Source organism: Humulus lupulus, chromosome 5 (genome assembly GCF_963169125.1).
Source record: "Humulus lupulus chromosome 5, drHumLupu1.1, whole genome shotgun sequence".
NCBI classification, from domain to species: Eukaryota; Viridiplantae; Streptophyta; class Magnoliopsida; order Rosales; family Cannabaceae; genus Humulus; species Humulus lupulus.
Window position 1 is genome coordinate 21,141,966 of NC_084797.1, and position 27,051 is coordinate 21,169,016.

At 41.6% G+C, this 27,051-nt stretch overlaps 1 protein-coding gene and 1 long non-coding RNA gene across 2 annotated transcripts; one reads left to right on the forward strand and one right to left on the reverse strand.

Moving 5' to 3' along the window:
• Window positions 1–16,717: 16,717 nt before the first annotated feature.
• On the reverse strand, window positions 16,718–18,947 carry LOC133834599 (uncharacterized). The gene is made up of 2 exons (XR_009893383.1): window positions 18,809–18,947; window positions 16,718–17,112 (listed from the first exon to the last, which is right to left on the reverse strand). It is a non-coding gene; the product is annotated as an uncharacterized LOC133834599 (long non-coding RNA).
• Window positions 18,906–26,802, forward strand: LOC133834598 (uncharacterized). Its single transcript, XM_062264263.1, has 4 exons — window positions 18,906–19,332; window positions 24,752–25,070; window positions 26,282–26,340; window positions 26,439–26,802. The coding sequence occupies exons 1-4, from the start codon at window positions 19,065–19,067 to the stop codon at window positions 26,468–26,470; spliced, it is 678 nt and encodes a 225-aa protein (XP_062120247.1). The 5' UTR covers window positions 18,906–19,064; the 3' UTR covers window positions 26,471–26,802.
• Window positions 26,803–27,051: the final 249 nt, after the last annotated feature.

The following is a 27,051-nucleotide window of genomic DNA, read 5'->3' on the forward strand; positions in this document are numbered from 1 at the left end:
TAACATACAAGCATGATTATATTATAATATAATTCACATAATAACTCAATTATTGCCTCCCGGCCCCCTAATCCAGGCACTAAGCCCTATTAGGAAATTTGGGATGTTACAACCATCCTACCCTATCTAGTTAAAGATAAAAAATTGTGTCGTTTCCGTCCCATTCCCCATTTGGATGGAGAATCCCTGTCTCATTAGGGCCAGGTTCTCACAGGGCCCATCCAAATGTGGTGAGGTATGTTTACATTATGTAGTTACTAATTTTTTGAATTAGTACATTAAAATACATACATTTATTAACACAAATCATAATAAGAGAGTAACAATGAACTTTATGAGTGCTAAACAGATGAACTAAAATTAGATCTAAAAAATATTACACTTTTCATAATAAGGAAATTAACTGTTACCATTATATTAAATCAAAACGAAACAAAGCTTTGCTATCTTTCTAGATTATCCCTTTTTTTTATGCCACAAAGAAGAATTTTTTCAAACGTGTGTTACTATATGCCTCTGAAATTTTAGAAAAATAACATTTTGTAAAGATGTTAATTGTGGCTTGGATTGTTTGGTTTGAAAGAAATAAGAAAAGTCATGATCAACAAGTTAGAGCACCACAACAAGTGAAGGTGTGGCTATCTTCTTATTACAAAGATATAAAAAATGTGCAAATTCCAAATGATCAAGTACCTTCAAGAGGAGGACCTTTTTCATAATAGAGGGGAAAGAATAGAAATCCATGATTTCACACTTTTTGTGGGTGCAACAATCTCGCCATCTATAAGTATGGTTGGTTTTGGAGTTGTCATCTTCTCAGCATATAAGAGTATTAATACATCTCTTTCTAAACCATTGCAAGGTACAAAAGGTTTAGTTTTCTTTTTCTCTATCACCACAAATAAATAACTATCTTATATTTCAAAAACATGTATTGGGGAACGATGGCTAATATTGCTTCTTAAGACTTTTAATTAATTTCTTAGTGTCTAACCAAAGGGATTCCTTTTGGTTAGATACTTTCTCTTTAGTTGGGTACTTTTCAAAAAAATTTAAAGTCGTTATCAATATTTTTAAAAAAAAAAGGTGTTTATTTGTGTTGGTTTTGTTAGTACATGTGTTTTATCGGCTTTTCAGCCAGAAGCACTGGCTCTATGTAGCGTCTCAGAATTTTAGTAGTAGTAGTAGTAGTAGTAATAGTAGTAGGTTTGCTTTATATAGCTGGTCTTAGAAATATTATTTATTATAACCTAAGGTTTAGATTGAACTAATAAGAATGTGACACTTGTCACATGTATGTTTATTGAGGATTTAAGCATTTTAGATGAATAAATTAATAAAAGATAGATCTAGAAGCTCTAGAACCTTCCAGCAGCTGTTAGGATTACATTTTACTTAGTCAAATTTGTTTTAACAAATTTCAAATATGTTGAAAGTGTGCAAAAACATGTTTAAAATACCATCGTATGCCGATATATCACAGCTATAGGGCCGATACATCGCCTACGGATGATACGAAAAACACATCGACTTCGCACGAACGAAACCACAGAGGCTCGGGGCATAGGTATAGGCGATATATCGCCTAGGGTAGGGCGATATATCGACCTTAGGTTTGATTTTTGAAACTTTGTAGAATCCGAGCTAGAAACAACTATCAACCACTTGGACTTGCTCTTGAACATTTTTGACCGAGTTCTGGGCATCTGTTGAAACTAGAATTCAAATTTATTCAATTATATTCATTTATTTATTCATTTTAGAAGGGGTTAGTTTCACTCCTTGAACTCTATAAATAGGACCTAGTACTCAGCCATTTCATTCATCATTGAAGCACTCTTCAGAGCCTCCAAGCTGCTAAGTTTATTCTAAGAGAGAAAACACTAGGGTTTTGGGATTTAAAAGCTTTCCAATCTAAGATTTTCTAAACACTTGGAAAGTAAGATAGAGTGACCTTTCGGTATTGAGGTGTAGATCGAAGTTCTAGTCCATTCAAGGTATTCGTAACCTTAGGTTTAATCCATCGTAGTTCTTTTATTTTCTTTCATTTTATTTTAGATCCTAACTCATTATTATGGCTTTTGGTTAGGTGTTTAAGTTATTGAAACTTAAGGTTCTTCGGTAAGTTTCTATCTTGATGGTTTAGATCTCTTTTTCATCTCCATTTCTTTAGAAACTCATGGTTGTTATTGTGATTTTAGGAGTTTTCCAATCCTGTTCTTGTCTCCAATATCACAGTTTTTGGTAAGGAAAATAGGTTAGATTATATGTGTTATGATATGTTTATATGCTATGATATGTTATGTGCTATGTATATATGTATGAATATGTTTTTAGTCGCTTGGGGCTTATAGTTGCTTGGATAGCAAATTCCAAGATTTTTAGTAATATCGTGGTTTAGAGTTATGATTTACCCTACCTTGATTAGTAGACAGAGGACCTAGATGGGTTATCATATACTATTTTTGTGATCTAACCTACTTCGATTAGTAGACTGAGGACATAGATGGTTTTATCACATGCTACGGTAATGAGTTAATGACCATTAATAGTGTAGTCCTATATGATATACATTTTTACGTCATATGTTTTATAGTATATGTTTTATGATATAGTCTTATGATTTATGATATATGTTTTTAGTAGATTTTCCTTGTGATAGTCTCCCGTGATCCGTAAGGGGAAAGACCGGGTAAGCTGTGTGTACGCCCTAATTCTCCACGAGCTATTAGCGAGCTGAGGTATGGTATAATTATATCAACCACGTGGAGGTCACGAGCTCCAAGCTGCTGTCGCCAGCTCGAGGTAACGAAAGGCTTACTAAGATTACTAAGAAGTCGGATCAGGAGTATGGACACCGTAGACTAAGGGGACATCCAGTTCGAGGTACGAGCTTGAGTTGGAAGCTGTGACCCTTTATATAGAGTCAACCACGCAATGTAAACGTGCATATATCAAACATCACGTGTCTGATATATCCCTGAATTCTCGGACACGCAGCATAAACGTGCGTGTTCAGGCACCCACGATTGGGTTGGGTCGGGCGGCCCATTATCCCCCTTACCTATTGATTAGACCACACTTCAGTTGTCAGGTTTTAGGAATTAATCATGAATGTCACAGAAGTGACATGATGGGTGAGAAGGTCACGGGATGACCCCCATTTGCCAACCCTCAAGCACCATCTCCTATAAATATGGAGACCCTGGGAGTTGCAAAGGGTTGGATTCTATTGTGTAAAGAAATACCCTGTAAAGAATACCAGAAATATAGTAATAACAGTGGCTGGTGGAGTAGAAGGATTTTAACCTTTGAACCACCTAAAAAAGTATCTGATCATCATTTTATTTTAAGATCATTCATCTGTCATGGTTCATCACTTAGTACTAATCACATCCTCTTATTCTTTTAATTACCTGTTGGCGAAGAACTGCGTCAACAGTTTGGTGCTTTCATTGAGAGCTTGTTAGATTGGTGCTATCGCAAATACCCAACCATGGTGGTCACTCGCTCAAGACACGGTAACGAGGCGGACCAATATGATGGGTAGGAGGCCCATCATGCCACCATCTCCGATAATCAGAATCCTGAAGTTCAACAGCAGCCGGGCAAGCAGCCGATCGGCCAAGATGACACTGGAAGTTCGGCACCCCGGCCACCTAATCCGAACCCAGATTTCTACACGGCGGTAGAAATGGAGAATGCTCAGCTTAGAAGTCAGCTGGCGAAAGCTAACCAGCAGATTAAGGAGGTCTTGGCCCGACTACCCCCTCTTACAACCGACTTTAACGTCAGAGAGAGGCAAGGCGAGACTCATAAGTCCCGCCGGGGTAATCTGTCCAGGCCTAGCCAGTCGGTCAGACCCCTGACATCAAACCCTACTCCATCATCGCAACACCGAGAGACCACCTTTGAAGAACTACCTAGGGCCGAGCAGCAGTATAGCCGATCGGTCCGAACTTCAACTCCAAACACACTGCCACCCTCAAGTGCGCCCAGGAGGGCTCAAGGGAATTCTTGAAGGAGATCCGGGGAGGGCTCACAGCGACAGCCCGTCTCGGCCAGCCGACCCACGCCCCGCTTAGACCACCGAGCACTGGACCTGGAGGTTGGCAGAGCCGAGTGGCCCCTACCTAACCTGATTCGCCCTGACGGGACCAGGATTGCATCCCCGGTCAGACATCCTCCTTCGCCGATAAGATATTTGTCTCCTCCTCGGCCAGTCCGAGATATTCCAGCTTATGGGAGCAGTAGGAGAAACCCACCTTCTGCAGGACCTTCCCCTCGTGGCAGGGAGCCCAGAGAAGTCCCGGATCCTCATCCCCAGAGGCGGGCTCCAAGCTTCTCAAACGGGAGCTATTGGACCGGAAGCTGCCGAAGTGACCTTTCTGGCGGAGACCTGCGCCAACGCCTGAGCTCGGCGCAAAGTCCTCAAGCCACCCCGAGGGACGACCTCTGAGATCATCTAAACTCTCAAAGGGGAAACCCGGTAGGAAATGGCAGCCGTGCTCGCCCAAGGGAAGACCTGTCCGAGGTGCGCGACAGCGGGAATGTCCCATATAACCTATCTCAAGATAAAAGGGACAATAACCCGCCAAACGTGTACAATGGATCCGGAGTTGTTGAACAGCCCCGGAATAACCAAGGAAGTCAGGGCAAAACCCTTGAGCTCCTGGCTCAGATGGAGGAGCTAATGAGGAAGCTCTTGTCAAAGAAAGAAAAAGACGAATATGATTCATGGGACGAACTTGAGCTCTTCGTCCCCAGCATAGCAGCAACGGCATACCCACCCGATTTCCGTATGCCGCACCTGTCCAAATTCAACGGAGACGGAGATCTGTCAGATCACCTGGGTATGTTCAATACCCTGATGATGGCCCACAACATTGGCCCCGAGCTTAGATGTTTAATATTTCCCTCCACATTGACTAGGTCGGCCAGACAGTGGTTCAAACAGAGTAAAAAACAGTCAATCAGCTGGTGGAAAACTTTCTCTACTGACTTCAAGATAGCATTCCAAGCTTCCCAGGCTGCCCACGTCAAAGCCGATTCCCTGGCAAACGTAAGGCAACAACCCAACGAGCCTCTGAAGGCTTACCTGAGCAGATTTGCGAACGTCGCTGCTTGGGCCAGAGATGCGGATGACAACTCTAAGCTCATGGCTTTGAGAACTGGAATCCTCGTCGGAGGGGGACTCTGGAATGAGATACAAAGAAAGGGAGTCAGCTCCATAAACGAATTCCTGAATAGGGCCCAGGGATGGATCAAATTAGAGGAGGCACAAGCCTCAGCTGCACGAACCAGCCAAGTCCCTGAGCAGCCCACTGGAGTGGGAACAGAGGTCATGACAGTGACCCAGAATGTTACACCGAATAACCAGTTTGGAGGCAAGAGAAAGGGGAATAGCGAGGGCAACCAGCATGGCCCACAGAAGAATATGTCCGTAGAAAAATTTAAGTCAGTCTACGCGACTTATACGGAGCTCACCCACTCTAGGGAGAACATCTTCCTAGCAAACTCTGCTCGCCTCCCCTGGAAGAAGCTGGAGCCGTTAAATTACCAGAAAGGGAAGCGAGACCCCTCCAAGTTTTGCCGTTTCCACAACGACACTGGCCACAATACCGATGACTGTAGACACCTGAAGGATGAGATCGAGACTCTCATCCGAGCCAGCCCCTTACCTCAGTATGCGCAGAATAGGGTTCTCGCAAGCCGACCAGCTCCAGAAGTCCCGGTCAATCAGCTCAGGTCTCGGATAGATCAGGACGTCCCTCCTCCAGTGATAGGAGGAGAGATCTCCACAATCTCTGGAGGTCCTCATTTGGCTGGCACGAGCAGAGGTGCCCAAAAAAGGTACGTCAACGAACTTAAGGCTCATAATGGAGTGGAGTTCGTCCCCGAGCAGCATCTGCCGAAGCAGCAGCGGTTGGAGAGGCAACCAATCATTTTTACTGAGGAAGATGCCAGCCACGTTCAGTTCCCTCATAACAACCCTCTGGTCGTAGCAGTTTAGCTCGCTAATCAGAAGGTTAGGAGAGTGCTGGTCGATAACGGGAGCTCGGTAAATCTTCTATTATGATCCACGCTGGAGAAGATGGGTTTGTCTATCACCGAGCTGAAAGCAACCTCCATGATGCTTTATGGTTTTTCTGGAGAAGGATCAGTGGCTATAGGGACGATCGAGCTGGTGATCACCTTAGGAGAGGGACCTCAGACGGTCTCAAAACTCCTCGAGTTTGTGGTCATCAACTGTCCCGCCGCGTACAATGCCATTCTGGGTCGACCTACACTTATAGCTTTTGAAGCCATCACCTCCATCTGCCACCTCGCGCTAAAATTCCCCTCTTCCACGGGGATATGCACGGTCCGTGGCGATCAACTTGCTGCTAGGGAATGCTACAACATTTCCATGTAGGGAAAATTAAAACCCGGGCAGTTAACAATGGCCGTCCAAGGTGGAGAAGAGGAATCTCAGGAACCTTTGCCTAATCCTGAGATTGAAAAACCTTATAGCGCCAAAGGGGAAAATATCGTCCTAAGTGAGGATATTGAGCCCCGAATAGGCGAGGATAAGTCCGAGCTCCAAGCTATCGAAGAGCTCGAGGAAGTAAATATTGATCCACAGAATCCCTCACGGATGGTTAAGTTCGGGAAAAACCTCTGTGGCAAGAGGAAGGCGGAGCTGATCAAGTTCCTGCAGGAGAACCTGGATGTGTTTGCATGGTCACATAAGGACATGGTGGGAATCAGTCCAACCGTCATCATGCACACCCTCCATTTGGATAAGAGCGTGCCTGCGAAGTCCTAGAAACAGAGGCGCCTGGGAACGACTCGAGCTGAAGCCCTAGAAGAGGAAGTAGCCCGGCTCAAAAAATGTGGCTTTATCTGCGAAGCCAAGTTCTCAGTCTGGGTCGCCAATCCCGTGTTGGTCCCAAAGCCCAATGGGAAATGGCGGACCTGCATCGACTTCTCCAATCTGAACAAAGCCTGCCCCAAGGACTGTTTCCCCTTGCCGAGGATCGACCAATTGGTAGACGCCACGGTTGGGCACGAGCTCATGTCCTTTATGGATGCGTACTCGGGCTATAATCAGATCGCCATGAATCCAGCGGACCAGGAGCACACTAGCTTCATGACCCCAACTTACGTCTATTGTTACAAGGTCATGCCGTTCGGACTGAAGAACGCCGGTGCTACATACCAGAGATTGGTGAACAGGATGTTTGCCAACCAGATCGGGAAAAACATGGAAGTGTACGTTGACGACATGCTGGTCAAATCGAAGACTGCCGATAACCATGTTTCCGACCTGGAGGAATGTTTCAAGATACTAAGAGAATACAGCATGAGGCTTAACCCACAGAAGTGCACTTTCGGGGTCGCATCTGGAAAGTTCCTGGGTTTCATTGTCAACACCAGAGGAATCGAGGCGAACCTCGATAAGATCAGGTCGTTACTGGAGCTGCCCCCACCACGATCGCGAAAGGACGTTCAGGGCCTGACAGGAAGGGTGGCAGCCCTTAATCGATTTATTTCTAAATCCACCGACAAGTGCCTGCCATTCTACAACATGCTCCGGGGGAATAAAAAGTTTGAGTGGACAGAGGAGTGCGAGCGTGCGTTCCTCGACCTGAAGGCACATTTGGCTGAGCCGCCCATATTGTCCAAACCGACGGCAGGAGAGCCTCTTTTCCTTTACTTAGCCGTCACAGAAGATGCGACTAGTGCTGTATGGGTCCGAGAAGAAGACCGAGTTCAAAAACCAGTCTATTACATCAGCAAGAGACTTCTCGGAGCTGCGTCCCGATACCCGTTGATGGAGAAGATGGAATTATGTCTTATCACGGCCTCCCGAAAGCTCAGGCCATATTTCCAATCCCACTCAGTACACGTCATGACCGATCAACCTTTAAGGCAGGTTTTGCAAAAACCTGAAGCATCGGGACGCCTGTTGAAGTGGGCTATTGAGCTCAGCCAGTTCGAGATTTTTTACACTCCGCAAACTACAATAAAAAGCCAGGCCCTGGCTGATTTCATGGCAGAATGCACAGGATTCCAAAGAGACCCTGCGGAAGATTCACCTCAGGTCACCTCGGCCCGGGCGTCGTGGAAGATCTTCGTGGATGGCTCATCTAATGAGAAAGACTTCGGGGCTGGAATCATTTTGATATCCCCAGAGGGTCATAGATTCCACTCGGCGCTGAGATTCGGGTTCAAGGCATCCAAAAACGAGGCCGAATACGAAGCTTTGCTGGTCGGGCTAAGGGTGGCCCAGGAGCTGAAGGCCAGCTCTGTTCAGTGCTTCAGCGATTCGCAGCTCATGGTAAACCAGGTGTTAGGTGAATATCAAGCACGGGGAACCAAGATGGCTGCTTACCTGGCCAAGGTAAAAGTTGAGTTGTCCGTATTCGAACAGGGCTCAATCGAACAGATACCTCAGGAGCAAAATGCCAATCCAGACGCCCTCGCCAAGCTCGCTACCTCCGGGGAGACGGAGACTTTGGGATTAGTACCGGTGGAGTTCTTGGAGAAGCCAAGCATAGAAGAAGTCGGGGCGGAGGTCGAGATGATCGACGCCAGACCACCCTAGATGACTCCCATCCTCGAGTATCTCACCGAAGGAAAGTTACCCGAAGGGCGTAATGACGCCCGGCGGATACTTTACCAGGCCCCAAGGTATACCGTGGTAGACGGGATGCTATACCGGCGTGGGCACTCTCTACCCCTCCTACGATGTGTTCTACCAGGCGAGGCAAAGACCATTTTGCAAGAAGTGCACGAGGGTTTTTGCGGGGACCACACTGGGGGGCAGAGCTTGGCCCTGAAGATCTAAGGCAAGGATATTACTGGCCCACTCTGTCGAAGGATTCGATCTCGTACGTCAAGAAATGTGACAAGTGCCAGTGATTCGCCACAATTTCCCGAGCTCCCCCAGTCGAGCTGAAGATGATCTCGTCCCCGTGGCTATTCGCGGTCTGGGGAATTGACTTGGTTGGCACCCTCCCCACTGGAAAGGGAGGGGTCCGTTACGCGGTGGTGGCTATCGACTACTTCACCAAGTGGGCTGAGGCAGAACCCTTGGCAACAATCACTTCCAAGAGAGTCCTCGACTTCGTGGTCAAAAGCATTATCTATTGGTTCGGGCTGCCAAAGAAAATCGTATCCGATAATGGGACTCAGTTCGACAGCGACCTCTTCACCGAATTTTGTGAAAGGTACGGCATTGAGAAAAGTTTCTCCTCCGTGGCCTACCCCCAGGCTAATGGGCAGGTCGAAGCCGTCAATAAGACGCTAAAGTCGAGCCTTAAGAAGAGGCTGGATGAAGCCAAGGGAGTCTGGCCAGAACAGCTCCCCCAGGTACTGTGGGCATACCGGACCTCGCATCGAACTCCTACAGGTCATACTCCTTTCTCCCTAGCTTTTGGGAGTGAGGCAGTCCTTCCTGTCGAGATAAAGATATCTTCGCATAGAGTCCAGGCGTATGACCAGGACCGTAACCACGAACTGCTTTGCGCGTCCCTTGACCTGAAAGATGAAAGACGAGAAGATTCGTAGCTCCAGCTCGCGCATTACCAGCAAAAAATCACTCGTTATTTCAACTCAATGGTCAGAAAGCGTGCCTTTAGCATTGGTGATCTGGTCCTCAGAAGAGTCTTTTTAGCCAGTAAAGATCCCAAAGATGGAGTATTGGGACCGAACTGGGAAGGGCCGTATCAAATAACCGAGGTCATAAAAGAAGGAACCTATAAGCTGGCTCGGCTAAATGGAGAAGCAGTCCCACGAACTTGGAACGCCATCCACTTAAAGAAATATTATCAGTAATACCCTTGTAAGGCTTACTCAGAAAGGTCATTTTTTGTGTATTAAGCAATGAGAATTAAATCTTCTTTCATTATTGTGTATATTTGTGAATGTAATCTCAAGTAACCACGAAAGACTCTTTCCTAATTACTTGGGGGGCATATGGTGCCTGGATATAATCAGGTCGCCTTAAAGGCTTAGAAGTTGATTCAAATCAATTGATCGATGCTTTTCTTAAAAAGCACGAGATATTGATAAAAATTAACGCCAACTAAGTTTTTAAATTAACGTCCTAGATGTAACCAGGTCCTAAAACTTAGAAGTTTATTCAAATTGATTGATCGGTGTTTTTCTTAAAAAGCACAAGATATTAATAAAGAATAAACGCGAACTAAGTTTTCAAATTAACGTCCTGGATGTAACCAGGTCCTAAAACTTAGAAGTTTATTCAAATTGATTGATCGGTGTTTTTCTTAAAAAGCACAAGATATTAATCAAGAATAAACGCGAACTAAGTTCTTAAATTAACGTCCTGGATGTAACCAGGTCCTAAAACTTAGAAGTTAATTCAAATTGATTGATCGTTGTTTTTCTTAAAAAGCACGAGATATTAATAAAAAATTAACGCGAACTAAGTTTTAAAGTAATGTCCAGGATGTAATCAGGACTTATCTTAGAAGTTGGATCAAAAGTGATTATGTTTTTTCCTAGAAAAGCATAAAATGTCAATCACAGCACCAACAAAAGCTAAGACCATTACCAAAATGCATAAAGGCTGAAGGTTGTAAATCAATTAGAAAGCAAAAAATTGATAAAGCCAATTGTCTCGAGGTTAGAAAACCTCATACAAAGTTACAAAAAAAAAATATGTGTTCAAGGGGTGGAAAGAAAAGAAGTCCTAGGCCCCGCCAGGCTGCTCCGATGAAGTCACCACCTTGCCCTCCTGCTCAGCGGCTGCGGAAGTCTTCCCGGTCTCGAAGGGTGCCTCTTGCTGAAGGTGAGCCTTGAATTTCTCCAGGAAGCTGTCCCATGCATCCGCCCCCATAAAGGAGAAGTCTCCATCTGGGTTGTAGACCCAACAGTGGTACAGCATGGCCTCCATGGAGGAGCTAGCGGCTGCCCTCTCCATCGCCAAGGCGGCCTTGGCCTCCTCGGCCTCGGCCTTGGCGGCATCCAGTGCGGCCCGAGTGGCCCTGGCCTCCTCGAGCTCAGTCCTCGCGGCGGCCAGAGCAGCCAAGGTAGCCTCGACCTCCTGCAACTTAGGACGAGATGCGTCCAGCTCGGCCTGCGCAGCTGCTAGGGCATCATGTTCTTGCTTTTGGGCAGTCTTAAGGGCAGCCAATGTTTTCTAGTGCTCGCCCCTCATGTCCTGGAGCCAAGCCCTAGATCGGGATATGCTCCGGTGGAGAGCCAAGGCACCCTGCAAGACAAAAAGATGATGAGGCAACTGCCTTAGAGAAAAAGAAAAACAAACACGTAATGCATAATGAGCATGAGATACAGATGGCAAGGCCAACTTACTATGAGAGCCATCCCCAATGAAGACTCCATCACATTCTCTGGGCTCCTCGTCTCGATCGCCCGCAGGTCCCTCTCGGCGGCGTTGTAGTAATGGTCCACGGTGTAGCTTGCCGTCTCGTAGACCGTTCCCCAAAAGACGTCGGGGATCTTCTCCAGAGCCTGGGGGTTCACTGGGACGCGCACCTTGGGGGTGGTGGTGGATAAGGTCCCGGTGGGCCCCCCCGTTTCCTGAGCAGCGTCGGGAACTCGCGGGGGAGGAGGAGGCATCTTCATTGCAGGAGCTGGCAGAGGTACTTTCTCCTGAGCTGCCGGAGCCTGGTTTTTCCCCTTTGTAGGGGACTTAGAGGTGCTCCCAATGGCCTTCTTTGCCAGCCGGAGCTTTTTCACCATGGGCCCAGAGGCCCCAGAAGAAGGGTTTCCTCTAGGGAACATGGCTCGCAGGTTGCTGCCCCCGGACTGAGACATCTCCTCTGAGAAAGCAAAGGCAAAGTATTAATGTACAAGTAGAAATATTTATGCAAGACAACAAAAGTTAAAGGGAAGACAGATCTCAAGTATATTGAAAGGGATCCTACCCTCCTAGCCAGAGGAGGAATCTATGGTCACGACCACCGGCCCCGGAGCTGCAGCGGGTGAGTCTAGGACAATGACTTCACGAGCTGGAAGAGGTTCTGGGTCCGAATCTGGCTCGGGACTAGACTCTTCTACATATTGCCTAAGGCCCGGAGCTACTGTACCCTCCCGAAGAGAAGGCCATGACCAAAGATTGGTCCCATACTCCTCAAAAAAGACCGACCTAAAAGCTATGGTGTTATCTACGACCACAGTGCCCCTAGGGCGGCTACTTTCGTAATCCAGCACTAGTTGGTCGACGCACTGGAGTAGGGTTATATCGCGGTCTGGGTCACTTCGATGACGTTGAACGAGCTGGTTGGGATTGAACCTAGCTAACCGAGGGTCTGCGGTGGCCCTATCTAAGTCCCTAAACATATAAGGATTACCTTGCCCAGAGGGACCGGCGGCTCGTCTGTTTCTTGGGCGACCTCCAGCGCCCGCTTCTACCTCATGAGGGGCACCTCGTCCACCTCGTCCTCTCCTTCCCCCGCGGCCTCCTCCTCGGGGATGGGTGCTATCTCGCGAGCTGGAGGGAGGCCCCAAGGTCTCCTCAGGACCAAATTCTGGCCTGGAGAGATCAGCTTGCACGCCAGCATCGTCTCGTCTGACACGAGCTGGCGATAGTCCTTTTCGCTGGGGGGCAGCCCGCCAATGTCTCATATTGACCCCCGAGGGTCACGGATTTGGTCGTCCTCGTGAAAATGGCTGCATGGTTCTCTCTAAGTCAGGAGCTAATAAAGGAAGATAACCAATAATGAACTCACGAGCTAAGAGCAAAGGTACTTACGAGGGAGGTTGAAATAGTGATGTTCGCAATTGCGGAACCCCGTCGACATGAAGAAATGGTCTTTGAAGTCGTTGGGGTGGCTGGGCAGTTCGATGATCGCAACCGTGTTTGGAAAACGGGTCAAGTAGTAGAACCCGTCGCCTCGCCCCCTTTGCTCTGGGCTGGCCTTGAGGCAGAAGAAGCATAGGATGTCCGCCGGGGTGGGGACCTCCCATTCCTGCTTCAGGAATAAATATCTCAACCCTGCTAACAAACGGTACGAGCTAGGGGGGAGCCGGAAAGGGGCCAACTTCACGTAATTGAGGAAGTCTGCAAAATACTGGTCAAGCGGGAGGAAGGCCCCAGCCTTGAAGGGGCCAACTTCAGGTAATTGAGGAAGTCAGTAAAATACTGGTCAAGCGGGAGGAAGGCCCCAGCCTTGAAGTGCTCGTTACTCCAGGCCGCGTATTCTTCGTCAAGCGGCGCGCAGCTCCGCTCACCTTCTAGGGGAGGTCGGGCGATTAGGGCGTCCCTCCCAATCTCGATATTGTGGGAAAGGAATATCTTATTCACTTTCCCCTGGTCGGTGATCTTCGAGACGATCCTCTCGGCCTCAAAGAAGGCATCGGGTCTCACCTCGAGTTCCTGCTCCATGGCGAGACCGAAAACAGGGATTGGAGAGTCCATGACCACCTCTTTTCCCTTGGCTTGCTGAGAAGACGAGCCGCCAGCAGTCTTCTTAGGGGCGTTCTTCTTTGGTCCCATCTAGTCGCCTAGCGAACAAAAGAAGAAATTTTAGAAAAGGCGACCTAAGCATAAGAAAGAATCTAACGCGAAGAGTTTCCTTTGCACAGGCTGAGGTAATCTCAGCCCGTGGAGAGTGAGACCACGCGGTTCTATGAACACAAACCTGTGCTCCCAATGGATCCCCGATAACTCGGAATCCGTGTGTCAGGAGGGTCAGGATAAAAGTTTGCCTTGGAAGGAAAGTTTCAGTAGGCAAATAGTGTGAAACCGCCTGTGAAGCGTGTCCCCAAAGCTACCCGGTTTTGCACCCAAAAGGCTGGATATTTCAAACAGGCATACCAAAAATCCTACCCAGAAAGCGTACCCTATGAGTCATGCTCCTAAATGGTTTTTTCTACGATCGATGCCCTAAAATAAAAACCTACGCCTATCATACCCACAAAAAACCAACAGAATGTTGCATGCGGCTACAGGAACAATTTACCTAAGCTACAGTGAAGAGGAAATTTAAAGCATGCATAAGCAAAAAACTTACAGAGTGTCTTGCTGTGGGGAGGATGAAGGGGTCGTCTGGGTTGGAGCCTCGTCGCAATAGCTGGTGCCAAAGCCTCAAAGGAGCTCTCGCGCCTGAACTTCTGGAACGCTGGGAACAGTAACCGGAAGAAAAAAAGGGTTTTTTGAGGCTGAGAAGGAAGGCGAAGATGGGGAAATAAGAAAGTTTTCAAATGAACGGATGGCCCGTGCGTAAGGTGGCCACCCCTTTTTATACGTAAAAGGCCAAGTGAGGAGGGTCGTTGGATTGCCTTGATGTAGGATGCGAGGCTCTCTACTCGAAAGGCGAAACGACGGCCGAGTATAGGCTAGGCCATTTAATGCGGTTCTCGGAAGACGTACCGTCACCAACCACGATGCTCCACGTATTCGGCGCCTGCGTAATGGGCGGAATGTGAAGAGTCCACAAGGAAGCCTAAAAGCCCCCACTGTGGCCCCAAGTGGCGTCGTGTGCCACGAGCAGGGGCTTAGGGGGCAAATGTACGCCCTAATTATCCACGGGCTATTAGCAAGCTGAGGTATGGTATAATTATATCAACCACGTGGAGGTCACGAGCTCCGAGCTGCTGTCGCCAGCTCGAGGTAACGAAAGGCTTACTAAGATTACTAAGAAGTCGGATCAGGAGTATGGACATCGCAGACTAAGGGGACATCCAGTTCGAGGTACGAGCTTGAGTTGGAAGCTGTGACCCTTTATATAGAGTCAACCACGCAATGTAAACGTGCATATATCAGACATCACGTGTCTAATATATCCCTGAATTCTCGGACACGCAGCATAAACGTGCGTGTTCAGGCACCCACGACTGGGTTGGGCCGGGCGGCCCATTATCCCCCTTACCTATTGATTAGACCACACTTCAGTTGTCAGGTTTTAGGAATTAATCATGAATGTCACAGAAGTGACATGATGGGTGAGAAGGTCACGGGATGACCCCCCTTTGCCAACCCCCAGGCACCATCTCCTATAAATATGGAGACCCTGGGAGTTGCAAAGGGTTGGATTCTATTGTGTACAGAAATACCCTGTAAAGAATACCATAAATATAGCAATAACAGTGGCTGGTGGAGTAGAAGGATTTTAACCTTTGAACCACCTAAAAAAGTATCTGTATCATCATTTTATTTTAAGATCATTCATCTGTCACGGTTCATCACTTAGCACTAATCACATCCTCTTATTCTTTTAATTACCCATTGGCGAAGAATCGCGTCAACACTGTGCAATCCCACACCGCCTAGGGAAGGTCAAGTGTGATGATTCTAAGACTGTGTAGGTATGGCACTACACAATTGAAGAAGACTTAAATGGATTGATGGGTACTACCTATATCAACAATATGCATCTTCTTTTCGGGAGCCCATCACTTGAGAACTCCAAAGTTAAGCATGCTTGACCTGGGGTAATCTAGGGATGGGTGACCTCCTGGGAAGTTTTCCTGGGAAGCATGTGAGTGAGGACAAAGCACGCTGAAAAGACTCGTGTTGGTTTGTAGGGCCAGTCGTCATTCCAAAAAGCAGCCATAGTGACGTGGGGCATCACATTCCTTGCTGAGCATTAGGCTCATTCATTTTATTTTAGATGGTGCAGGAAAATAAACTTGGAAGGCGGAACAGATTCATGGCAGCTTGGCATGTGTATTTGGGATGGATTGATTTGAATGGACTGCTGGAAGATTGAGGATGAAGTTGTTTTAAGTCTTTAATTTATGTATTTATTTTCCGCACTTAGTTTTTAAACAATTAACGTTGAAGTTTATGTTTATGTTTATGTTTTTATGTAAATAACGATGGGATCCGATATTTTGTATTCCGTACTGTATTTTAGATTTTTAATAAAATTTTATTATTTCTTAAATGTATTCCAAAAATAGTAATTATGTTTAGTAGTTTTTAATAGTCCGAGGTCTAGAATTAGTCAAGGCATTACACTCTATTGGTGGTACCAAATTGGGCTCGAGTTCTTAGACTACCAATCAAATCTTTCTTCTATGATTCATTGTCTCTGGTCTTAGCATTGGATAGTTATACGGTGTATAATAACAAATTAGAAGTTCTCTTTTCTGACATAAAGGTTCTATTGTCTAAATTTTTGGGGCATCTCTTTCTTGTGTGAGTCGCAACTTTAATATTGCGACTCGTGGATTGGCTAAGGATGTCCTTATGTTAGATGATGAGCTATCTTGAATGAAAGAAACCCATCCCCCTATTTGTAACTGCGTTTTGTTACAATCTTAATATGAAAAATTATTTTCTAACAAAAAAAAAAAAGTTTTGCTACCAAAATAAATAAAAAAAATTGGGTAATTTGCAGTAAAACTATCCAAACTTTTATATTTGTTATAGTTGACAACCCAACTTTTTTTTTATGTCAAGACTACTCAAGCACACTAAAACCTTGTTTCCGTTACTACCCAACTTAACTCTGTTAAATTTCGATGACATGACACTCAAAATAGCTAGGTGTCGCATTTTAATTGGTCCAATGCAATTTTTTTTTAAATCTTACTAATTCATTTTATAATTAAAAACTAATATAATTAATAAAAAATAAAACAAAATAATGGCAATAAAACAATTTTATTTTTTATTTTTTTTAATTCTCTTCTATTCCTCCCTCCCCTTCTTCTTCTTCTTCTTCGATCATCACATCATATAACCCAGAAAAAAAAATCCACCATTATCACCACCATTACCCGTATATCCTTCGAAAAATAAATAGAAAAAGCAACCACCACCATTTTCTATAACACGGAACAAAATCATATTTAAAAACACAGTCTCTAATATGCAGATCTAAAAACATATTTTTTCATGTTCATCCAAACTAAAAAAAAACACATCACAATCAGAATTTCTAATTCATTGTCGAATAGAGAAAAAAGAAGAAGAAAGAATAGAAGAGAGAGAGAGGAGCTTGTCGAAGCTCATTGTCGGCGGTTGCACCCTTCGCCCATCGAACCCACTATCAGCCAACTCCACCCTCTTGCTCGTCAAGGATCTCGTCGCACAACTCATTCCCTTGGCCGTCGAAGCTCTCCATTGGCTAACTTTACCCCCTCACTTGTCGAGCAAAACGTCGCCTAGCCTCCAACTCAACTAACGATGACCTGCAGAGAGAAGAAGTCGACAAAGAGGAGGAAGAAGAAGAGAAAAGTGATGGTGATGGAGAAGAGATCGTGGAGGAAGAAGAAAAGAAAAAGGTTTGTTAAATTTAGGGATTTTAGATTTTAATTAATTTTAGTTTTATTTTTAACTATATAAAAATTATAGTTTTAGTTTTTTTGATATATTTTATATTACTAGATACAAACAACGTGGAATACTTGTTTAGTTTTATTTATAGAATTTATTAATTATTTTTATTAAATTTGTATTATTGTCATATAAATTTTAAATAAATAAATAATATTATATATAAAATAATAACATAACCATAAAAATTAAACCAAAACATTATTTATAATTTTTTTAAATATATACATAATATTATAATTTTTTTAAAATATAAATGATAATTTTTTAATAAAAATTTAGAAGATGTATTATATATATATATATTTAAATTTATATTAATATTAGTATTAAATATTATTATAATAATATTTTATAATATTTGAACTCATTTGAATTTGAATTACAATTATATTAATATAATTAATAAATAATTATTTTTAATTAATTTCAAAAGTAAATTTCACTAAATATTTAAAATATTCTGTTAAAGTTAACAAAACAAACCGTTAAAACTAAAAAAATTCTTATTTATATACTTTTTATATAGAAAAGATTAAAAATTAGCTTATATTATTTTTAGTAGAATTTATGAGTTGCACCAATTAACATACGACACATATCCACTCTTGATGCCATGTCAGCAAATTTAACTTTGTTAGAGCACTCTCAATGGATGAGCTCAAATGTCTAATTCTTTATAATATAGAGAAAAAATTGTTAAATAGTCTTTTAATGGATGATGTAAACTTATATTTTTTTCCTAAATGAATAGTATTATCTATATATAGTGAAATACTATTCATCAAGCTATAAATATATATATATATATATTTTTATAAACTTTTGTATAGATATGAATATGATACTATTATATTTAATTATTTTATTTCTTAAAATTAACAAAATGTTTTTTTAAATATAATATTTAAATGATGTAGAGAAAAAATAAAAAAAAAATTGGTGTATGATATAATATAAAAGTTTAAGGTAAATTGTAAAAAAATATGTTTTTGTGACATATTTTGTAATACACTTTTTCTATAATATTTAGCTAAACTCATAAAAACATATTCCATCAGTTCTTTTATACATATATTTATAATAGCTATGCACAAACTCCAATTAATCCATATCTACATTTACATAACATTTATATATCATTTATATAATATTTTAATATTATTTTTTTCTTCATAAGCTTTTTCTCTCCCATTTAGTATATATTTATTATTTCTTTTTTCTTTTTCAATTATTTTGTTTTACTTTAATTAATAAAATATGTTTAAAGATATAATATTTAAATGATATAGAGAAGTATATAGAGAAGCTGATGTATGGTATAATATAAAACTTAGAGGTAAAATAAAAAAATGTGTGTTTTTGAAAAATATTTTAAAAGATGGAGTAGAACATCTCGGTATTAAGGAAAACAAGATATTGGTAAGTATGGGGGGTTTTATTGTAAAAAAAAAAAAGTTGGGTAATTACTGTAACAAGCAGAGAAGCTTTAATAGTTTTACGGAAAATTATGCTAAAAAAAAAAAAGCAAACAAATTTAGTTTTACATACCGTTTGGTAACGTGCGCAGGCGCGTAGAGTAACGGAGACGGACATTTGGTAACCAGCTAATAATGATTCGTATCGTCGTATCATCATGTCTTATGCATAGGGTGCGCATTGCCCACCCTGCGCAAGTTAGATCGCTGCGCCTCCTCCTCCACCCCTCTGCGGCTCTACTCGTCCCCTAAACTGACAAACTTCGCTCACTTTTTCTCTCTCCCGCTTTCTAAATTCCGGTATCGGACTCCGGGCAACCCGACTAAAAATGGATCGATTCAAGTCGCAGCGCCGGGTCCAAATCGACGATTCCCAATCTCCCAATTTCGAAGACGAGGAAACCCTAGACCAGCGAGATAACGAAAGCAACGGGAGAGGAAGGAGATTGAGACCCTCGAGGAGCAATGTCTTCGAAGATCAGGAACCCTTCATGGGCGTCAAGGTTCGAAGGAAAACTTCTTTCCACAGAGAGTACAGAGGAGACTACATCGACGTCCCTTCGCATTCATATTTGATGAAAATCTTGCAGAAACAAGGTATCATGCGTTATACACCTTCCATTAATTCTGTCTTAGTTTCTTCATTCTCTAGTGGTTCTGAACGATGATTATTGCCTTTAATTCCGTGCCTTAAAAAGGAGAAGCAGAATATATTGTTTGAGATCATGATTTTGCTTTGATATGGCGTGTGGATGGCTATTTTGTGTTTAGAGTTGAACTGCAGAGCTTGAGTTTGCGTAAATCAAATTGAATAGTGTTAAGACCAGTTATTACTGATACTACCTAATTGTACATTCTGTTATTACTCAGTTCTTAGTCTGTTAATTATAGCTGTAATTCAGTTAGTTAGTTAGGTAGTTAGTTTAGCTTCTTGCTTACTGTAATCTCTATATATACCATTGTATATTCATTCATTAAGTTAATGAGAGATTACACAATTCATACATCATTATCAGAATCTTCACATGGTATCAAGAGCCTCAACCGATTCTGTTATTCTGTTCTTCATTTCTCTCGTCCATTCTTGATTGATCTTCCTTCTTCATTTCTCTCGTCCATTCTTGATTGATCTTTCTTCTTCATGGCATCTGCTGTTCCATCTTCCATGGCATCTTCTTCGTTCGCACCGATCGTTTTCTCTCATAATCTCTCTGTCAAATTAGACACTCATAATTTTCTTTTATGGAGGCCACAAGTTCTTGCGGCGATCCGAGGTCATATGCTTGAAGATTACATAGATCTGGATTTTACTCCTCCATTGAAGTATCTCACTGATGCAGATCGAGTAGCTGGTCAGCTCAACTCTGCGTACACTCAATGGAAGCAACAGGACAATCTCCTTTACTCGTGGCTTCTCTCATCCATGACAGAGAGTATTCTCACCAGAGTTGTTGGATCTGACACCTCGGCTCAGGTTTGGTCCGTTCTTGATACTTACTTCACAACTCAGACGAATGCTAAAATTGACCAATTTCATACTCAGCTACGAAATCTTAAGAAAGGCTCTCTCTCGTTGAATGATTACTTACTCAAAATCAAGTTTCTGGTGGATCAACTCAGCTCTGTCGGTCACACTACTTCTGCCAAAGATCACATTACTGCCATTTTTAATGGCCTTCCACCTGAATATGACGTTTTTATCATCTCTATCAACTCTCGTCAGTCCACTTATACTGTTGCTGAGATCGAATCTCTTCTTCTTTCTCAAGAAAGTCGCCTGGAGAAGCACAATCGTGATCTGGACTCCACTCCACAAGTGAACGCTGCTTATCAAAGGGGCGGCTCGAACTCCTTCTCAAACCCTGGGTATGGTCGATTTTCTCAACAGAATCACTCGTCGCCTTCTTTACCCTCTCCTGGTCGTGGATCTTTCTGGAATCCCTATGCCGGTGGTCGTGGCCGTGCTTCTCATCCCGGTAGATCGTACAGTGATGGACCTCCTAATTCCACTTCTTCTCAGTCCAATCGACCGGTTTGTCAACTTTGTTCTCGTCCAGGCCACTATGCTTCCAGATGTTATCAGCGCTTCAACATGGATTTTCCAGGCTTTGGAGCTCAATCTGTCGACAAATCCGCTTCTCTTATGAATGCTCTAGTTGCCTCTTCAGATCTGGTTAATGACTCCTCGTGGTATCCTGATTCGGGGGCAACGAACCACTGTACAAACAATGAGCACAATCTTTTGACCAAGAGTCCTTACTGTGGTACTGATCAGCTGCATGTTGGTGATGGCTCGGGTCTAACCATTTCCAACATTGGTAAGTCTGCTATACAGTCTCTTTCCTCATCTAAACCTTTGTTCCTAACTCAACTTCTCCATGTTCCATCTATTAAGAAAAATCTTATTAGTGTCTCCCAATTAACTAAAGATAATGATGTTTACTGTGAATTCCATTCTGATTTCTGTCTTGTGAAAGACCAGGTCACCAATCAAATCCTGATGCGAGGGACCCTTAACAACGGTCTCTATGCATTCCCTTCTTCTGCATTCCAGCTCATTCGACTAGCCTCTGTTTTGCCTTCCTGCAAGTCTCTTCCTAACACTGCCTCTCCATCTCTGCCTTTATCCAATTGCTTTTCTGTTGATGTATCTAGCTCTAAGTCTTGTAATAATTCTGATTTCATGTTGTGGCATAACAGATTGGGTCACCCATCTGCAAAAATTGTAAAGTCAATTCTATCTCAATGTAACCTTTCTCATATTAATAAAACTCCTGTTGATTTTTGTTCATCATGTTGTCAAGGCAAAATCCATAAATTTCCCTTTCCCAACTCTACTTCTGAGTACAATACTCCCTTAGAACTAATTCACTCTGACATCTGGGGGCCAGCTCCCATGGTGTCTTCTAATGGCTACAGATACTATATTCATTTCATAGACTCTTACTCTCGGTATACCTGGGTGTATCTTCTTAAAAATAAATCTGAAGCCATACAAACTTTTCGAAACTTCAAAACTCAGATTGAGAATGAGCTTGGTCATAAGATAAAATCAATACAAACTGACTGGGGAGGTGAGTATCGTGCTTTTACTCAGTACCTCTTAGAACATGGCATTTCTCACCGTGTTTCTTGCCCCAAAACCTCTGAGCAAAATGGTCTTGCTGAGCGCAAGCATAGGCATATCATTGAGATGTCCCTAACCTTACTTGCCAATGCCTCCTTGCCTCTTAAGTTTTGGGATGAGGCTGTTCGCACCTCTGTATATCTCATAAATCGTTTGCCTTCCCCTGTGATTTCAAATGTTTCACCTCTCTATCGACTATTCAATAAACAACCTGATTATTCCAAGCTAAAAATTTTTGGTTGTGAATGTTTTCCTAATACTAGACCATACAATTCTAACAAACTTCAGTTTCGGTCTGAATCTTGTACATTTCTAGGATACAGTTACAACCATAAAGGCTACAAATGTCTTTCAAAATCTGGTCGGATATACATCTCTCGTGATGTTATTTTCAATGAGCTTAAATTTCCATACTCCTCCTCATCTTCCTCTGTGTCTTCTAATTCTCAACCATTATCTACTTCCACTACTTGCATCCCTTTATTGTCCAGATTTCCTTCTCATATTCCTATCGCATCTACCCCTCAAACAACTGCTTCAATGCATGCTCCACCTCCTTCCTTGACTACTTCTTCACCCTCCATTTCCCATGCTCATTCTTCTCCTTATATGTCTCCTTCTCGATCCCTTCCTCCCCTTACACAGATTAATACTCATAATTCCGCTGCATCTTCTCCTTTGCCACCTGATCCTCCTAGTTCTGTTGAGTTACCATCTGAGACTGTACAAGCAGCTGAGCCTTTGTTACCTATTTCTAGATCTAACCAAAATCAACATCAGATGGTCACCCGCTCTAAGGCTGGAGTGTATAAACCGAAGGTGTTCATCACCTCCAAAGAGCCATTAACACTCCAAGCAGCCTTGACCGATCCCAATTGGAAATCAGCTATGGATGCTGAGTATACAGCACTGCAGAAAAATTGCACTTGGACATTAGTTGAGCTGCCACCTGACAGGAAAGCTATTGGCTGTAAGTGGGTCTTTAAGGTCAAGGAGAATCCCGATGGGACAGTTCTTAAGCACAAGGCGAGATTGGTTGCAAAGGGGTTTAATCAATAGTATGGTTTTGATTTTACTGAGACATTTAGTCCAGTCATTAAACCAACTACTATTAGAGTCATCTTCTCTATTGCTCTTTCCTATGGCTGGCCTATCAAACAATTGGACATCAATAACGCCTTTTTAAATGGCCAGCTTCAGGAAGAGGTTTTTATGACTCAACCCCCTGGATTTGAGACTCCTCACTCTCCACAGTTGGTTTGCAAGTTGCACAAAGCACTCTATGGCCTGAAACAGGCACCTAGAGCTTGGTTTGAAAAGCTGCGATCTACACTACTTTCTCTGCATTTTCAGCATTCTCAAGCTGACCAATCTCTATTTCTGCGATTTACTAATGGTTCACCTATCTTTATTTTAGTCTATGTTGACGATATTTTGGTGACAGGATGCTCAGCTACTGAAATGCAGACTGTGATTTCTCATTTACACTCAGCTTTTGCCTTGAAGGATCTTGGTGATGTTCATTATTTTCTTGGAATCCAAGTGGTTAAAACATCCCAAGGTTATCATTTATCCCAATCAAAATACATCACAGACTTACTTTGTAGATCAAAGATGCAATTTGCTAATGGCCTACCTACTCCTATGGTTGGTGGAGAGAAACTATCTGCTTCTGGTAGTGATCCTGTTCAGGATCCTAAACTTTATAGAAGTCTAGTGGGTGCCTTACAGTATGCTACCATTACACGGCCTGAGATTTCCTTTGCTGTTAGCAAAGTTTCTCAGTTTATGCATAACCCACTGGAGTCTCATTGGAAAACAGTTAAACGCCTCTTACGATATCTCAAGCACACTCTAGACTACGGTATTCATTTTCGGGCTAGCTCCTCTCTTCCTTTGGTTGGCTTCTGCGATGCAGATTGGGCGTCTGATCCGGATGATCGACGATCTACTTCAGGCATTTGTGTTTATCTTGGTCCGAACTTGGTGTCCTGGTCCTCCAAGAAACAACCTACTGTCTCGAGATCTAGCACAGAGGCTGAATACCGAAGTCTAGCCACCCTCACTGCTGAGATTACTTGGCTTCAGGCCTTGCTTGCTGAACTGCGTTTTCCTCAACATAGCCCCCCTGTTCTTTGGTGTGATAATCTCAACACAGTTCTACTTTCAGCTAATCCGATTCAACATGCTCGGACCAAGCATATTGAGTTGGATTTATATTTTGTCAGGGAGAAAGTTCAACGGCAGCAAATTCAAGTGAAGCATGTCCCTGCTCAAGATCAAAATGCTGATATACTCACCAAAGCACTCTCACACTCCAGATTTTTTTATTTACGTTCCAAACTAAGAGTGGAATCCTTATCCACTCTTCGTTTGAGTGGGGGTGTTAAGACCAGTTATTACTGATACTACCTAATTGTACATTCTGTTATTACTCAGTTCTTAGTCTGTTAATTATAGCTGTAATTCAGTTAGTTAGTTAGGTAGTTAGTTTAGCTTCTTGCTTACTGTAATCTCTATATATACCATTGTATATTCATTCATTAAGTTAATGAGAGATTACACAATTCATACATCATTATCAGAATCTTCACAAATAGCCTCAAAATCTTTAGTGTCTTGTTAATTTCTATAAATTCAAGTTCTTGGTGAACAAAAACCATTCTTTAGTTTAGTTGCTTGAACTATATTACAAAACTAGTCTATTATCATTCTGCGATTTTGATGTCCTTATAAGAGCAGGGTTATGCTGCATATGGTTGTAGCTTGTTAACATATTTCTGCTCTTGTGGTTCAAAGTTCAATCCTTATTGTCTACATTTCCCAGAGATTGGTGACTTTGGTGTTGTATTATTTCTCAAGTATACTGAATTTCATCTTGTATTGTAGGTGACAATCAAGTTCTTTTTGCTGATAAAGTTTTGAAGTTTACTGGTACTGGGAAGATGAAAAGGAGGATTTTGTTGATTACTGACTATGCCATATATATGGTTGACCCGGAGACTAATACACTAAAACGGAGAATAGCCTTGGCCGCTGTTGAAAAGATGTGCTTGAGTGAACTAAGTGATAATTTTTTTGCTGTTATTATTCCCACAGAATATGATTTGCTCATGGCCAGTACTCGGAAGACTGAGATTGTTACTGTGTTAGTTGAAGCTACTAAGAACGCTTCTAACTATGAACTCGAGATAGCTTTCTCTAACAGGTAAGATGCTTCTTAGATGAAAAATATAAGTTTTACTGATTTCATGTTTTAATATGAGGCATTGACGGTTTATAATCAAATGATTAATTGTTTTTAAAAGTGCTATAACTGTCATTATAGATTTTTGTTTGGCCAAGCATTTAAAGCTTGATTATGCAGAGTGTTTTCCATGCCCTGATGGTCTACTTTTTTTGAAAAATTGGTCATTTTACATTATAGTGAGTCGATATATATTGTCTAGGGGTAAATGTGGATCAAGCAGTCCAAACCTTATTTATAGGAAGATTTGCAATTTCACTGAGATTCTTTGTGTACCTTAATTATGTAAATCTGTTGTTTAGTAGATACTGTCTTTCTTCATTGAAGTGGATAAATAAAATCTTACATTTTTGACGTACATGCTTATGTTTTATTGTATGTGTGTGGAAATATTACTTATAAATAGAAATAGAGAACTTATACTTAATCTGAAAATAATTCTCACAAATCTGTGAAATACCATCGAAGTATTTCCTTTTATATATGAGATATACTCTTGACTATTCAATATCAAATTTGGCTAAACTTTTTTATTTTATTTTTTCAACTTTTATTATAAAAAATTTTATTGGAGGTATTTGAGTAAAAATTAAAAAAAAAAAATTTTAATTCAAAAGATTTTTTTAGAGAAGATGGGTCACCTAACTTCTCCCAAAAACACTTTGAGAAGTTATTTTCTAATTTAGAATAATTTTCATAATTTCTAATTTACTTGGATAAGATTCAACTTTTCATTAAAAAAGATCTTTATGTAATAGTTAATACAAATAGAAAAAAATAAGTCAAAATTTTTACTTAATACTTTTAGTGATGTTTGGTTGGGGTAATAGAATGGAAACTATTTTTTCCATCGTTTTAGTGGAATTACTATTCCATCCATCCAAAAGTGGAAGGAAAGATCATTTCAATACACAATTAAAAAAAAGTTGTTGTATTAAATTTTATCCTATTCCATTCATATTCTCATTACCATTTTCATTACTCCCAACCAAACATATCCTTAGCTATAGGCAAAAGTAGAATACATTTATATTATCTTCAACAACAGTCCATTTTTTCTACATATTTTTTAGTTTTTCCAAAAAAATTCAAGACAACTTTTCCTGGTTGTGCTTACTCAATATTTGTTCCAAAAATGTTACTGAATACATGTTATCTTGTCGTTTTGCCAGTTTTGAGTATCATGCAGGTGCCGAATTTGTGAAAGAAGTTCAATGTGAGGAAGTTGAAGGTATGCTGTAAAATTCTGAGACAGATTTTTGCTCTTCATTCATCTATCATATTACAGGTTTTAGGTTCTTACAAGTTTGTTTTCCTTTTTCTTTTCAGGTGGTGTGAAAACCAGAATTGTGAAAAAATAACGTACAACTCGTGCTTGATGCTAAGAGTGGGATTGTCTGATTATTGCAAATATCGATTCTGTCTGTCCAAGTTGATGTTTAGATAAGCACCAAACCGATTCCAACCACATAGGAAGGAATAGTTATATGTGTCTATTTGTGTGTTATTCTTATAAGACAAATCATAAGACTTTCTCTAATATGCAAGATTAAAATATAGTGCTAAATTTGGCAGTAGAAAAAAAGAATGTTATTTTTAGTCAATTTTGTGTCAAAAATGATATAAAAAAATAAAATAAAATAAAATAAAGTGTAATGATCAATATTAAAAATATAAATTTTGTTATTTCTCATTTCATATTCTATAATGGCTACATTCTGATTAAAAAAATTCCATTTATTGTTGTGTTATATTAGACCAAATATTTGTAATTGTATTTCAATAACAATAGCATTTTAAGATATAAATCGATAGGAAAAATTAAATTATTATTAATGATTTAATTAAATATATTAAAACTCTCTTACTAATAAATTAAATATTCAAAAAATAATTAATGGTAATATTGTAATTAATAAAATATATTATAAAGTTTTATATT

Coding starts and splice junctions, on each gene's coding strand:
- LOC133834598 (XM_062264263.1), top strand. CDS start 19,065: ATGGATCGATTCAAGTCGCAGCGCCGGGTCCAAATCGACGATTCCCAA. Junction 19,333..24,751: donor GAAAATCTTGCAGAAACAAG/GTATCATGCGTT, acceptor CTTGTATTGTAG/GTGACAATCAAGTTCTTTTT. Junction 26,341..26,438: donor TCAATGTGAGGAAGTTGAAG/GTATGCTGTAAA, acceptor TTTTCTTTTCAG/GTGGTGTGAAAACCAGAATT.